Below are 15939 nucleotides of genomic sequence, written 5' to 3' on the forward strand. Positions count from 1 at the left end.
AAGTGAGATTACCATAGCCTCTATATTTGATCTATCTGTTTTTTGGAAATCTTAAGACCCTTTTGTGGCAGCATTGATGCTTTAGGGTTCCTCCATGGTCCCTTGATCAGATGGGCCAATGGGCCAAGAAGTGGCAGCTGAAGTTTGATTTAAATAAATGCAAGGTGCTCTAGTTTGAAAAGGCAAATCTGGGTAGGACTTACACACTTATTGGTAAGGTCTGGGGGAACTGTTGCTGAACAAAGAGACCTTGGAGTGCAGGTTCATAGCTCCTTGAAAGAAGAGTCACAGGTAAACAGTATAGTGAAGGTGGTTGAAGCTGCTTACCTGTGTAGAAAAGTCACTGCTGATTAAAGCACATGTTTCGTATTGGGTCTGAAATAATGATTCTCAGTTGTAACAATTCCATACATCTAAATGATGTGCTTGACCATTTCAGCTAAGAATCAATCGTACTGCTCCCATGTAGGCTAAATTGGATGAGGATGACTGATTTTCTTCTCTGAAGAGTATGATCCAGAGAGGAGAGACTTTTATCACAATTCCACAGTGACATGATTATCGTGATACCATGAAACCTAATGGTTATAAGTTTTTAATTCCAGATATAAATAGTGAGCTGAATTTAAATTTCTCCATTTCCGTGGTGACATTTAAATTCGTGTCTTTAGACCATTTGTCTTTCCTTCAGTTCAGAATGCTAACCGGTAACTAGTGAAATGCTACAGGTATCAGTGCTAGGGCAAAAATTATTTAGAAGATATGTTAATGACTTGGAAGATAAAAATGAATGATCTTTAGCCACGTTAGCAGATCATACAAAATGGGTAGGAAAGTGAGTGATGAGGATGGCACAAAAACTCTCCAAGGGGATATTGGTAAGTTAAGGGGCCAAAAATATGGCAAATATGAAATAATATGGGTAAATGTGAGGGTATGCACTTTGGCTGGATATTATTTAAATGGAGAAAGACTGCAAAAAGATACAGCAGAAGAAATTTGGATGTTTTGGTGATTAAATCGCAAGAAGTTAGCATATAAGTTCAGGTGATTGGTGAAGGTAATTGATTTCTGGCTTTTATCTCGAAGGGAATGTTGTGTATAAAACAAAAACAGAAATTATAGGAGAAAATCAGCTGTTCTTTTTGGAAGTGAACCCAAGTGGTATGGTTAGTGAGTCTGCACATGATGCCAAAATTGGTCGTGTAGCGGACAGTGAAGATGATTACTTCAGAGTACAATTGGACCCTGATCAGATGGGCCAATGGGCTGTGGAGTGGCAGCTGGAGTTTGATTTAAATAAATGTAAGCTGCTTTAGTTTGAAAAGGCAAATCTGGGCAGGACTTATGCACTTAATGGTCAGGTCTTGGGGAGTATTGCTGAACAAAGAGATCTTGGAGTGCATGTTCCTAGCTCCTTGAAACTGGAGTTGGAAGTAAACAGTCTAGTGAAGAAGGTGTTTGGCATGCTTGCTTTTATTGGTCAGATCATTGGGCATAAGGAATTGGGAGGTATATTGCGCCTGTACAGGAAATTGTTTAGGCTACTTTTGGAATACTGCATTCAGTTCTGGTTTACCTGCTGTAGGAAGGATGTTGTGAAACTTGGAAGAATTCAGAAAACATTTACAAGGATGATGCCAGAGTAGGTAGGATTGAGCTATAAGGAGAGTCTGATAAGTCTGGGGCTATTTTCCCTGGAGCTTTGGCAACTGAGGGGTGGCCTTTATAAAGGTTTATAAAATCATGAAGGGCATGGATAGGGTAAACGGTCAAGATCTTTTCCCCAGGGTGGGGGAATCCAAAACTGGAGGGCATAGTTTTAAGATGAGAGGAGAAAGATATAAAAGGGACCCAAGGGGCAACATTTTCATGCAGAGAACTGGAATGAGCAACCAGAGAAGGGAATAGAGGCTATACAATGGCAATATTTAAAAGGCATCTGGATGGGTACATGAACAGGAAGGGTTTAGAGAGATATGGGTCAAATGCTGGCAAATAGGACTAGATTAGGTTTGGTTATCCAGTTGATGTGGACAAGGTGGACCAAAGGGTCTGTTCCATGCTGTACAGCTCTGACTTAGAAGTATCACTGGACTCAATATTAACTCTGCTTTCGTCCCGCAGATGCTGCCAGACGTGCTGAGTTTCTCAGAGGGATTTCTATTTCTGTTTCAGATCTCTAGCATCTATAGTGTTTTACTTGATAAAAGTAGGGAGGTTGTGCTAAAACTATACAAGGCACTGGTCAGACCACAACTGGCATGCTATGAACAGTTTTGAGTCCCTTTATCCAGGCAAAGATATACTGGCATTGGAGTCAGCCCAGAGAAGGGTCACGAGTCTGATGTTGGGTGTGCCTTATTAGGGGAAGTTGAGTAGGTTGGGCCTGTACTTTTTCGAGTTTCGCAGAAAGAGTGGCAATCTTTTTGAAACAAACAAGATTCTTCGGAGGCTTGACAGTGTAGATGCAGAGGGGTGGTTAATCCTTTGAGTCTAGGACCAGAGGGTATAATCTTTGAACAAGGGGTTGCACATTCATGACAAAAATGAGGAATATCTTCCCTCAGAAGGTAGTAAATCTGTGCAATTCTTTGCAGTAGAAGGCTGTTCAGGCTGGATCATTAAGTATAATCAAGGTTGAGATGGACTAATTGTAAATCACTAAGGGTATCAAGGGGCATGAGGAAAAGATAAGAATGTGGTGTTGAAGATTATCAGATCAGCCATGATCTCACTGGTGAAACAGACTTGATTGGTTGAATGGCCTCCTTCAGATCCTAAATGTATGGTCTTGTGATTAGGAATCTGATAACATACCACTGCTGCTTAAGCCTACTGTCATCTTACTTGACCAGTTTAACAAATCTCCCTTGGTTCAGAGAAATGAGTATGTAGAGCTTATTACGTGGAGTGGTTGAACCAGGTTCTTTTCAGGGAACACTGAATGAGGTAGTGAAGAATAGAGATGTTTTGACTGAGTGAAATGAAAATAAGATAGGAGAGGAGACTTGTGTGGGACTTAAAACTGGCATGGCCTGTTGAATTGAGTCACGTACATGTGATCTGTGTTCTGTCTGTTTCTGGTTACCACCAGGTATATAGATTTTACAAACAAACGTAAAATTCAGTTCAATTGTTTATGCTTTACTTAAGCTTCCTTCCACCCCATTGCATCTCATCTGACCAGCATATCCATTCTTTTCTGAAATGTGATATTAAACATATCATTAGTTAAGGAAATCGTGGATTATCGTAAAATCTCTCTCAGCTGCTTATCTGGCTTCCCCTTGAAGACATCCATTGCAACTATATGACATGGTAATAAATTCCTCCAAGAACTCTTTCTATGTAAAGATGTTTCTCGTGAATCTCCTCTTGGATGTATTAATCCCTCTCTCTCAAATTTATGACTTCTAGTCTTGGACCAGCTCACAGGGGAAAGATTAGACTAATGAAAAGTCAGTTCCTTGTGGTGCTAACCTCAGGCAACGTCTTTCAGTAAGCAGTGTAGAAACTATGAATAGTTGTGGTAAGATTGAAGAAGTTTTTATTTACGTTAATATGAGCAGCTCCTTTTCATGATGAAAGTAAGACACCATAAAGCGATGAATTCTGCATTAATGTGAGAGGTCAGCTCGATCAATGAATTGTTGGCCTTTGCTGTGCCATGGGGGAAGTGACCAAGCAAATATTACGTATCACCCATGAAAAGAAAGGAAAAACTCTCAAAGGCGTCACAGGCTCTCCCACACACTACACTCTGATTCAGAATAGTTTAGGCAGTGATTTGGAAACAGGTCTCAGCTGTTTGCATTATGTGGTGTAGGGAGATTGAAACAGTTTGCTGCAGTTTTTTTCGAAGAAAAAGGTCAATTTCTTAATTTTATTGAAGAGGTTAGCAGATTTCTAATGGCTTCAATATTGACTGCTATATTTAAAGTATCTTCAGAGGTTCCTTAAAGCAACCGTTTTTACCCCCCAGATCATGTTGAGTTTATTAATCTGTTAATGGAGGTTTATGACCTTCACTTTGAATCAGCAAAAATACAAATTAGCTGTTTTATCCTCTGCACAGAATTCAACTAAACTTGCGCTGTTTATTGGATTTAAAATGTTTTTGTTATTTTGACTAGCTATGAATAACAAAGCTTGTCGAAGTCATAAATCTACTTTTGTGTAGTTAAACAGCATCAGCAACAATGACCAAAAAGCAACATCCCCAAGTTTATCTTTGGAGGAAATTTTGGAACGAGCCTATGAAAAGTTTGATGTGGAACTCAGAAATGTTCAACTTTTGTTCAGTAAGCCAGGTATGAGTTTTATCTTAAGTTCTGAAGAAGAGCCACTGGTTTCGAAGCGTTAACTCTGTTTTCTCCTCTCAGATGCTGCCAGATTGCTCTCCAGGAATTCCTACGAGTTTGTTTCAGGTGTCCAGGATCTGCAGACCTTTATTTTATTGTCGATTTTATCTTGCTCTCTTGGAATTAATCTTCGCTTTTACTCCAACCCTGTTTAAGAATCTTTGACAGAATACTCTGTCTCAAGCTTCATATGGCTAAGAGACTCTGCTTCCACCAGCTAATTGGAAGGTGGTATCAACTGTGGCTCAGTGAATCGTAACATATTGATCTCTGGGTTCTAACTTTGCGTATTCCAAGTTCCACACCAGAGACCAGAACGTATCCTCCAGGGTGACATTGGGTGGTAACGAATGGCATTATTCCTCTTTGGTAATCTTTTGGAATGAATTGTGAAATTATGGCTTTCTCAAGTGAACCTAAGATACCCTGCCATTGTTTTGAAGAAGAGCAGAATCTTTCTTCCCTGGGTTTAAGCCAATATTTATTGCTGAATCATGTTCATAAAATTATTATATTATTACTGTTTATGGGACCTTTTTGCATACAAATTGACTGCTGCATTTCCTGTCTCTCAGTGCCATGGTCAGTTCATTCATTCACTCTGCAACTCCAGGTTTCATTTGTGCAAGGTGCAAGAGCAGTAAATCTCCTGGATAATTACCAAGACTGAAAATCTTCCACTTTCACTTTCCCAACTTCCTTACCTCCCTCCCTCTCCTAATCCTGAACTTTGACCAAATCAGACCATCCTATCCTAATGGGTTGTACCTGCTTCCTAGAGCTGAAATATCTTGGTAATTCTTCTGTTCTGTACCTTGGTCCACAGTTCGATTACCCTGTGCTGATGTTTCGTTAATTACAGCCACTTACTGTAGATGTATTTGTTTGGTGCAGCTGCAACACTGGTATATATCTGACAGTGTGAAAAATAGCCCACTTATGTTCTGCCCACAAAAAAAATCCAGTCTGACCATTTGCCGGTCACTCTGCCTCCTTGGTTGTCACCAAAATAATGATATTTTGTTGACAGTGCTATCAATCAGCATCAAGTTAGCAAGTGGTTTGCTCATTGGTGCTCAGTTTGGGCTCCACCGTGACCACTTGGCCCCTGACCTCAATGTGGACTTGATCCAAATGTGGTCAGAAAAGCTAAATTCCAGATGTGACATGATATTAATTGCCCTTGACAACAGAGCATCATTGACCAAGGAGTCAGAACCAAATTTAAATTAATGGATATCAGAAGAAAATGTTTCCGGTCTTAACTAGCACAAAACAAGATTGTTGTGGTTCGTGAAAGTCAATCATCTCTTTTCCAGGACATTGCTGCAGGAATTTCTTAGGGTAGTGTCCTAGGCCCAACCTCCTTCAGCTGCTTCATCAATGACCTTCCCTTATTCATTAGGTCAGAAGTGGGGATGTATGCTGATGATTGCATTATGTTTGTGACGACTCAAATACTGAAGTATCTCCTGCTCCTAATACCATGGAAGTTTCAACTTGGTTTATTACTATACCTAGGAGAAGGTGAGGACTGGAGAGTCAGAGTTGAAAAGTATGGCGCTGGGAAAACACAGCAGGTTGGGCACATCTGAGGAACAGGAGCGTTGACGTATCGGGCATGAATCCTCCTTCAAGAATGTGGGGGCTGCTGGAATCGGGCTGAGGGGATTAATAGGGTGGGTGTGGGCCTCTTTGGGGGGGGGGGGGGAGTGGTGGTGAAGGTAGCTGGGAGCGTGATTGGTGGATATCGGTGTGATAGGTGGGTGGGGAGGCTGGAGCGGATAGGTGGGAAGGAAGATGGACAGGTCAAGAGGGCGGTGCCAGGTTGGATCTGGGATGAGGTGGGGGAGGGAAGATTTGGAAACAAGTCAATTTCGTGTTGATGCCATGTGGTTGAGAGTCCTAAGGTGGGAAGATATTCATCTAGTTATCTCAGACAGCTTTTGTTAGCTATTTCCTTGTTCCTCCTTGATAGACTTCACATTCAAGTTAATTGTTTGGGTCTCAATATGTTGCTTTTGGTCCTGATGTGGAACTCAACTGGAATCCAAGGAATTTTTTTCTGCTGAATTGATGATTAGATCTGCCTCGTGCAATATGTTGGATTCTCTTGTTCCCCTCTATTTTGAATTCAACACATCCCAAGCAGTACGAATGAAGATGATGTCCACAGCAAAGCAGTACAGTGTATCCAGGCCTCCTCCAGAATCAGTGCATCAGTTTTTGAATTGTGGTCATTGTGATGTAACCAAACATGACAGCCAATTTCCATAAAAATGATTAATATTATGGATTACTCCAAAATGAAAACCGTCCAGATGAAGAAGACATTTTTTCTTTTAAAGATGGTGGCAAAATTTTGTTTTGTAAAAGGGTGTTAATATAGCAATGGAGCTCCCAATGAAGGACTTTGAAAGTGTAATCATTGTTTTGATGTAGGATTTAATGCCTTGTATAGATCAGTATCAAGTCTGGCATTGTAATGTTCCTGTGAAGTGCCTTCGGAACATCTTATTTCATTAAGGATGCTGTGTAAATAGAAGTTGGTTATTGTTGTACAAATGCAACTTGGGGTTCCTTGAGAATGAAATTAGCATGCAGTATGACTACCTCTGCTTAATTGTTTTTGCATTTACTTCCCTTGTAGGTTTTAAGTATGTAATCTCTCCTCTTTAGGTCAAGATTGGAAATCTGCTAGGAAGCAATACTCCTCGATTCAGCATATATTACAGCCCATGGATGTCAAGGTTCAGCTTTCAAGAGCCATAGTGGAGAAAGATACCAGAATCCCTAAGTATGTTCAATTGTAGTTTTGTTTCAGTCTATGAAAATGGGATATTTCCAGCAGCACAAACAAAATGTATGGTGCAAATATATTGATATGAAGATGTCTCTGTCACTATGCTAATGCCACCTGTTTATGTAGAAGCAGCAGTATTGTTGGAGGATTAAATAGTCAAGTTGCTTGACAAGAAAGAGACTTTCTAGTCTGACTCAGACAGTTTGAGATGTTGCAATGATTTTACTGAAATGCAAATGATAACATTGAACACCAATGCATAACAAAGCATGGAATGGGAATGGAGGGTCACCTGATCAGAAACTCAACTGGGCCAGCCATGTAAATACTGTGGCTACAAGGGCAGGCTGGAGGCTAGGAATTTTGTGGTGAAGAATTTAGCTTCTGTCTCCCCAAAGGCTGCCCTTCATCTGTAAGGGACAAAATTCCCACTTTCTCGCTGAGTGTAGCTCCAGTAACATCAAAAAAGCTTGACAGTAACCAGGGAAAAGTAACCCGTGTGATTGGCAGTACATCCATCATCTTCAACATTGACTCCCTTCATTATCTCACAGTAGCAATGTGTGTACTACCTCCAAGATGCAATGCACTCACTCACCTAGATTATCTGACACCATCTCCCAAACCCATAACTTCTACTACCTAGAAGATTAAGAACAGCAGATCGATGGTTCATCACCTGCAGGTTCTCTGCTGAGACCATTTTGATTCTGACTTCAAAGTATATTGCCATTCTTTCACAGTAGTTTGGTCCAAATCCTGGAATTCCCTCCCTGACAGCATTGAGTGCATTTCTACACCACGCAGACTGCAAAGGTTTAAGAATGCAACTCATCACTTATTCCAGGGCAGTTAGGGATGGATAATAAATGTTGGCCCAGCCAGTGCTGCTCCTGTCCCAACAATGAGAAGGACTTTACAGTGGAGGAGAGGGAAGAAATCTGTTGTTGGAAGTTAATACTTTTGAAATTGCTCTCTAGTTCTGTTGTGATGCAGGCAAAGAACCTGTACCACAGACATAGATCAAATCACCTTAAGTGTCATAGAGTCATGGAGATGTCTTGTAAAAAGAATTGTCAGTTACATGTTTATGATACTTGAAATTCTGGATTTGAATTATTATTGCTAATCTTCTCTGAACCTTCTGACATATTACCACCTTTGAAGATAAATGTTCAGGTTTATTAGGCATTTCAGATGTCTGTTCATGGTTTAATGAATATCACCGATTATTTCAGTAGCTTAGTTGGTGTTTTGATTCAGCTTGTATGTTAAATGATAGATATACCTGTATTAATTTCCAAGTCTTGTTAATGGACACTGTCTGGTTACGCTGCTGAGAGATAGATATTGGTAGTGCAGGTTCAGTGGCTTGAACTGTAACCAAGAACCTTGGTCCTCCCCTTCCACCTGACCAACCTCCAGATACAACGCATTGTCCTCTGCCATTTCTGCCACCAGAGATGTATTTCCCTCTCCAGCCCTTTCAGCATTCCACAGAGACCATTCCCTCTGCAACTTCCTTGTTAGGTCCACATCTTATTTCTTCCCTTTCTCCGCCCCCCCCCCCCCCCCAAAAAAAAAAACAATTCTCCCCTCTGGCACTTTCCTTGCCACTGTAAGAGATGTAAAACCTGCACCCGCACGTTCCCCCCCTCACCGTCATCCAAGGCACCAAAGGATCTTTCCACATCCAGCAGAGATTTTCCTGCATCTCCAAACAACCTCATCTTCTGTGTCCGTTGCTCTTCATGTGGTCCCCTATACATTAGGGAGACAGGATGCCAACTTGCAGAAGGTTTCAGAGACCATCTCTGGGACACACGCTAAACAACCCCAGTGCCCTATGGCTGATCACTTCAACTCCCCTCTCCCACTCCGCCATGGACATGCGAGTCCTGGGCTGCTTTCACCACCAAACCCAGCCACTCAACTGGACGTAGAACACTTTGTCGTCTGCTTTGGGGCCCTCCAACCACACAGAATCAGTCATTTTCATCAGTTTCCTCATCTCCGCTACCCCCACCTTATTCTAGATGCAACCTTCCAACTGTCCAACCTTTTGAACTTTCCCACCTAACCAGTCCATCCATCCACTCTGATCTATCATCATCACACCCCACCTTCATTGACCTATCGCATTCCGAGCTACCTCTTTCTCCCCCCCCCCCCCCCCCCCATTTATCTCCGAGTCGCCTTGGCGCCCCTACCCCCTCAACATTCCTGATAAAGTCCTAATGCTTGAGACGTCGACTCTCCTGTTTCTCGGATGTTGCCTGACCCAATTGGCTGTGCTTTTCCAGTGCCACAGAGTCTGATCTCCAGAATCTGCAGTCTTCACTTTCTCCTATTTTCGACTCCATCTAAGTACAGATTGGCCATTCTAATATATGTTCACTTGTGTCTGTATTAAAACCCATTGCTCTTCTTTAGCCAATGAGCTTCTTCCTCTACACTTATGCAATGTTGTATTGCTCTTATACTTCCCACCTAGTTCCAAAGGTAAGTATTCACTGATGCAAATGGGTAAATTGAAGATTTTGCTTGTAGCAGACTGCTTTGTCGTTGTGCACAGTTCAAATTGGTCTTGTTTTACCTTGGTGCCACATCTGTGTCATTTAAAACAATGCTTGTGTAGCTTTTGCAAGCTTTCCCAGTGACATCATTACCAATCTCAGAAAGCCCATCTAACTAATAGTCTATCTCCCCTATCACCCCCCCCCCCCAAACATAATGAGTCCACCCATATTGCCAGGCAATTGCCTCCTTGCTTTCTTCTCATTCCTGTCCATGAGCAATGCCCTACATCCTGCACCTGAATTTGAGACATGGACTTGCAGCCCATTGTTGCAAACTTAAAGCCAATGGTAGGCATGTGCTGCTAACTGCCAGACATCAGGTCAGAGAGGTTTGTATCTTGCAACCTGTTTTGTTTGTGTGCTGCTTTATCTTTTTTTTAAAAAAAAGGCTACAGATCGAGTAATGTATGGAAATAACACTGCAATAATTATCTTGGCCATGGATTTGCATTTTTTTGTAAAGATGTGTAATCTCTATTTTTTATTATTTGAAAGCATTGGTTTTGAAAAATCGAAACATTACATAATTGCAATAAAATGTATTTTATTTCATGACAAATTGATAACATGACATGATGCCTTTGTTATTCAAAATAGTGGACTAGATTTTAATTCCTGACTGCCTGAATTATGCCATCTAACTCTCTGTGGGTGGTACATTCAGTGCACTGATTCACCTGCAGTCCATTCCACTTCTCCGAGCCCAACAGTAAGAACCACAAATTTGTCCTGTTATCTCACCGGTAGGCCACTCATACTGGATGGATTGTGTGTTGCAGACTCTCCATGTGGTGCGCTTTCATAATGACCATTGTCATCCTTTGCATGGCATAAGAGCTTGCCTTTGCATTTTAAACATGTTTCCCATCTGATGTGAGGTCACCCTGGCCACTGACAGTGATGGTGGACTTCCCACCTTTAATGATTCACTGCCATTATTGGGATGCAACCTCCTTTTGCCTTCTCCAGTGTAGTGCAGAGGAACCTCGATTATCCAGCATTCGATTATCCGAATATCGGATTATCTGGCAAGATCGCAAGGTCCCGATGCTTGGCTAAACTGTTATCCGGCATTTGATTATCGGGAATTCGATTAACTGAACAAAAGACTCCCCATATGTGTCCTTAGGATAATCAAGGTTCCTCAGTATCTGTTTTGTTGTGATCTGTGTTTAACTATTTGATGCAGTTATAGGTTAGGTTTGATTTGAGAATTCCTGTCTCCTCATGTGTTGGATTCCATACAGACAAATTGTAACATTTTTTTTTTAGGTTTAAAGTCTCTGGTGAACTCCCTTTACTCCATGTCAGAATGTCAGATCAAAAAATCAGAAGCGTTTTCGAGCTCACTGATAGCATTCCCTTACCTCTGAGGTCATCCTCCAGATTTCCCATCAAAGCCAAGGTTGGTGTGATGACTTATACTTTTGCACTGCACTAATGATTTGAATGGAGAATGTTTGTCTCTGATTCTAAGCAGTTTGTGTACTCTCTGAAATCTATATTGCAAGAAGTATACAGTATATCTTTTTAAATCATTTTTCCCTGTACAAATGTTACTTGTCCATTGGTACTTGGCTACTGTTTCCTGCATTATGCAATCTTGACAATCACATTTTTTTTCTCCTGTTTTGCTATTTTCATGTTGTCATAATCTGTTCCCCTGTAATCTGTATACAGTGTGTTCTAAATTTTTGACATTGCTGTTGAGGTCCTACTAATTTTTCTGTAACGTTAAGGTCAAGAAACAGTAAAATTACAAAGCTCCCACATGTTATCATGTGTTCTGCATATCAAACAGCTGCAGCAAAATCAGACCCATTAAATCTGCAATATTTAAGTCAACGCACTACGTATGAGCTTAGCTGTTGTTAAATCTCTTATCGCAGTTGAAGGAAGGAACCAGATGTCAATCTACTCAATTAGGTTTACTCTCAAAGGAAGACAAATATACAAAGGTTGGTGAGACCAACATATGTGTCTCTTCATATGTGCTGAAGTCAATGTCCAGTAAGTGGTCCTCACCCCTGCTTTCCCGCCAAAGATATACTTTACCTTAACCTGTGGAATGAACTTATTGTGTTTTAATTGCCCTCTATATTTGTAGCAGCATGTTACTCTTGAAATATATTAAGAAATTTGGTCATTATTTTCTTCACACTGAATTCATCCTAGAAACTTAATAGTTTTGTGTTTTGAACATTTTAATGTCTCTAAACTTTATTGCTGTCCCTTTCCGAAGCAATCTTTATATTTCTTGTATTGATTTGAATTCTCGCCAAATAATTCCTAGTGTAGAAATTCTTCAGTCAGTTTGATTTTAAGCATGTGTTTAAAATAAAATCATCTTGTTGGACATGAGTTTTTAATCATCATCATCATCTATTTTACTTTGAATATATATTCAGACTCTTTCTGGCCCATGAGTTTTGAGTGATATTCAAGAAGAGCTCAATGTTCATGATCTAAATAGACCTTAAAAAGATTGATATTGAAATGTTTTTGTATTCAGCCTTAATTTTAGACTTGTATACTCAATGTTCCTTGATCAAATGCTATGAGCATAATACATTGTATATTTTTGTGATAGATATCATTGGCTGCAAAACCAAGGAAGTTGTTTGACCCTCATCTGGTAGCTGTTGGTTCTGCAGCATCACTGGAAGGAGATGATTCAAGTAAGCCTTGAGAATCTTAACTTCTTAGGCCTGATGACTTTATTGCTGCATGTTCCTGTATTTTCAAATTGTGTTCTTTTGTTTGCCTACATTCAATATTTATCAGAAATGTAAATTCTATTTTTAAAACTCCTCTATAAAACATCAGAGGGTCGGTATGGACTTATTGGGCTGAAGGGCCTGTTTCCGCTCTGTAGGGAATCTAATATCTAAATAGAAGATGCTTGCCAAGGTATTAATGAGTAACAGCATAATTTGATTCTGTGCTTCTTCCAGTTATACCTGTGAAAATATATGAATTGATATGCAGTTTTGCATTTTTTTTCAATTCATGACATTCTTTCCAGTATCTCTCAGGTACCAAATTTCAAAGAGACCTCTTTATAATAGTTTATTGCATCTTTTGGGCTGGAAAATGTCAGCCTAGTTCAGAAGCTTAAGAATGTTTAAACATGAGTGAGAATAAAAACTTTTCAGCCTATCAAGCTATTACTAATTGTTTTGAGTGCGCTGCACTGCAGTGTCTAATGCAAGATGAATTTATTTTGTCCATGTTTTTCCTTTGTTCCCTACTATTTCCAGAGTGCTCTTTGTCTTCAACCTTGAAGAAAGATGCAAAGTATTTGTTTAATAACTCTGCCATGTCCTTATTCTTCATTATAATTTCCTCCTGTCCCTTACTTTATATGATCCACTTTTGCCTTCAATGCTGTAGTCCCAATTTACATTCTGATTAAAATCTGTATTTGACACGTCCTAGCTTATTTACATGTTTTCTTTCCCCACTCTGTCAGTTTTGTGGCTTTTTTATCTGAATTCCTCCCTCTCTTCAGACTTATTTGTGTAACATTATAAACCTTTTTCCTGAAGTAATATTACACTGTCATTTAACAGCTTCACTTGCACTAATGTCATGGATTGATGATGGCAATATAAGAATAGGAAGAAGTGATTGAACATCTGGAGTCTTTGATCTTTAATTGGAGTAATAGTTGATTTGCAATTTAATTCCTTTTTACCATATTGTTTCTGTCATCTTCACTGTTTAATATCTTCACTAAATTTGTAATCTAAAATGGAGGATGGGAAAAAATTGTGTCTGTAAGAGCTGCTCCTTTTTTTGAGATATTTTCAGTGTTGGAGCTGATTTCCTCATTCTAGGAGCAGTAGTTACTGTTTTATAAGCTGTTGATATTTAAAAAGCATCAGGATGGGTGTATGAATAGGAAAGGTTTCGAGGGATATGAGTGAAGTGCTGACAAATGGGACTAGATTTATTGAGGATGTCTGGTCGGCATGGATGAGTTGGATCGAAGGGTCTATTTCCATGCTGTATATCTCTATGACTAATGTAATGGCAGTATTGGTTTTGAATTTTTCAATTGACCTAGCTTCAGGGTTTTATGAGGGCAGGGTGAGAGAGAGAAAGAGTTCTACATTTCTGATGTTCTCTGTACGAAGAAATGCTTCTCGACATCACCCCTACATGTCTTTTCACCCGAATCTCCCTTCTAATGCGATAATGTTATTCAGGAAAAGAAGGGAGAGAGAGACAATTTAGCCTGGCATTAGTCATCTTGAAATTGATGGAATCCATAAGAATGGATCAGATCACTCATGATTGCTCAGAATCAGCATCCTTTAGGAGGGGAAAGTCATGTTTTGACATATCTATAAAAGTTCGTTGAAGCTGTGTGGACAAAAGCGAAACGTGCAAGCTGATGATTCGTCGGGTGAGGTGTAATGTGTTCGTGTCATTGAGAGTTGGCTAATGGACAGTGTACAATTAAATGGGTCACTTTGATATCAGCAGACTGTGAGCAGTGAAATTATGTACAATCTTTATCAATAACTGATCAAGGGGCCAAATGTAATGTGTCCCAACTTTCTGATGATACAAAGTTAGGTGAGAAAGTAAACTGTGAGGAGAAGTGTAGAATCTGCAGAAGAAAAGGGAATAATGTGGGGACATGTGAAGATATTTATTCATCTTGGTAGGTATAATGTGAGAATTGAGTATTTTTTAAATGGCAAGAAGCTATTAGATTTTGGTAATGAGAGCAGTGGGTGTTCTGGCACTTGAAACAAAGTTAACCTTATGGTACAACCTGCAGTTAGGAAAGATTTGATTGAAGTGGGATTGGAGTACAAGAGTAATGAAATCTTGCTGTAATTATGTAGAGCTTTCATGCAAATGCACCCAAGACATTTTATACTGTTTTAGTCTCTATTTCAGGAAGTGAGTATTTGCCGTAAAGCAGGTAGAAAGAAAAATGGTTCATTTGATTGATTCCTGGAATGTAATAGTTGAGCTATGAGGAGAGATTAAATGAGTAGAATGGTCCTTTGTTCCCTGAGGTTTAGAAAAATGAGAGGTAATCTCATCGAAATGTATAAAATTCTGAGAAGGGTTCACTACTAAGGCTAGTTCCCCTGACAGGAGTGTCTAAAACTACGGGGGAAAAAAGGCTCAAGATAAAGGGCCAGCTATTTTGGATGAAAATGGGAAATTTCTTCAGTTAGAGGTTGAGAATTTTTGAATTCTGAAATTGAGCTAACGAGTTAGGAGCAGGAGAAGGCCACTCTGCCGCCCGATGCTGCTTTCCTGCCTTAATAGTCAGTGACCCAGCCTTCAGGGAAGAGAATTCCATAGACTCATGGCCCTCAGAAATTTCCTCATCTCCATCTTACTGTCAAATTGAGTCCCCTAGTTCTAGACTGTCCAACATGGCGAAACATGTTTTCAGCCTCTTGTATGTCAAGTCACCTAAGATTTTCTGAGGATCTGAGTATTTCAAAGAACTGTGAATACTCAGTTGTCAAGCATGTTTGGACTATGTGGATAATTCAGGAAGTAAAATTTGGGTCACTGATCAACTAATGATTGTGTGCTGGAATGGCCCTGTTGTCCACTTATATTTCTTGCATTCTGGATGTAGGTTTGCTTGCTGAGCTGGAAGGTTTGTTTTGAGACGTTTCATTACCATACTCTGCAAAATCATCAGTGAGCCTCCGGTGAAGCACTTGTGTTCGTAATCCGCTTTCAGTTTGTATTTAGGTTTCCTTGGGTGGATAATGCCATTTCCTGGGAAACCCAAGGAAACCTAAACACATAAATAGAAGGCAGGTCACTAACACCAGTGTTTCACCGGAGGCTCACTGAAGATGTTACCTAGCATGGTGCCGAAATGTCTGAAAACAAACCTTTCAGCTCAGTGAGCAAACTTCCATCCAGAACTTCAACCTGAGCTACAAATCTTCTCAAAATTCTTGCATTTCTGTTCTAAATTCTCCTAGATCTTCAGTGTCAGTGAATCTTGTCCTGTTGAATTTTGAGTGTTTTTCGCATTACCTTGTGAAACATTTCTAAAATCATGATTTTTCTTCCCAGTGCGATTTGAATAACTGTGCTCCATCTTGCTGCCTTCCTTTTAATAAGTTGGAACAGCTATTTTATATTTGTCGAACTAGGTTTAACTTCCATTCATCACCTCCATGTTTGGCCAAGGCAATGA

At 40.0% G+C, this 15939-nt stretch overlaps 1 protein-coding gene across 5 annotated transcripts in view; it reads left to right on the forward strand.

The window, feature by feature from the left end:
• Positions 1 to 15939, forward strand: part of vps13c (vacuolar protein sorting 13 homolog C) — a 287267-nt gene that overhangs the window by 107143 nt on the left and 164185 nt on the right. For all 5 annotated transcript variants that reach the window (XR_015754174.1, XM_043680595.2, XM_043680591.2 and 2 more), the window contains 4 exons: positions 4184 to 4313; positions 7044 to 7161; positions 11019 to 11151; positions 12337 to 12424. Coding sequence is in view for 4 of the 5 variants with exons in the window: in XM_043680595.2 (XP_043536530.2) it covers positions 4184 to 4313; positions 7044 to 7161; positions 11019 to 11151; positions 12337 to 12424 (469 nt within the window). In the remaining variant the exon portion in view is untranslated. The remainder of the gene's footprint in view (positions 1 to 4183; positions 4314 to 7043; positions 7162 to 11018; positions 11152 to 12336; positions 12425 to 15939) is intronic.

The sequence above is a fragment of the Chiloscyllium plagiosum genome, unplaced genomic scaffold, assembly GCF_037043375.1.
Source record: "Chiloscyllium plagiosum isolate Xiang-an unplaced genomic scaffold, Cpla_swu_hap1 HiC_scaffold_42, whole genome shotgun sequence".
In the NCBI taxonomy this organism is placed as follows: domain Eukaryota; kingdom Metazoa; phylum Chordata; class Chondrichthyes; order Orectolobiformes; family Hemiscylliidae; genus Chiloscyllium; species Chiloscyllium plagiosum.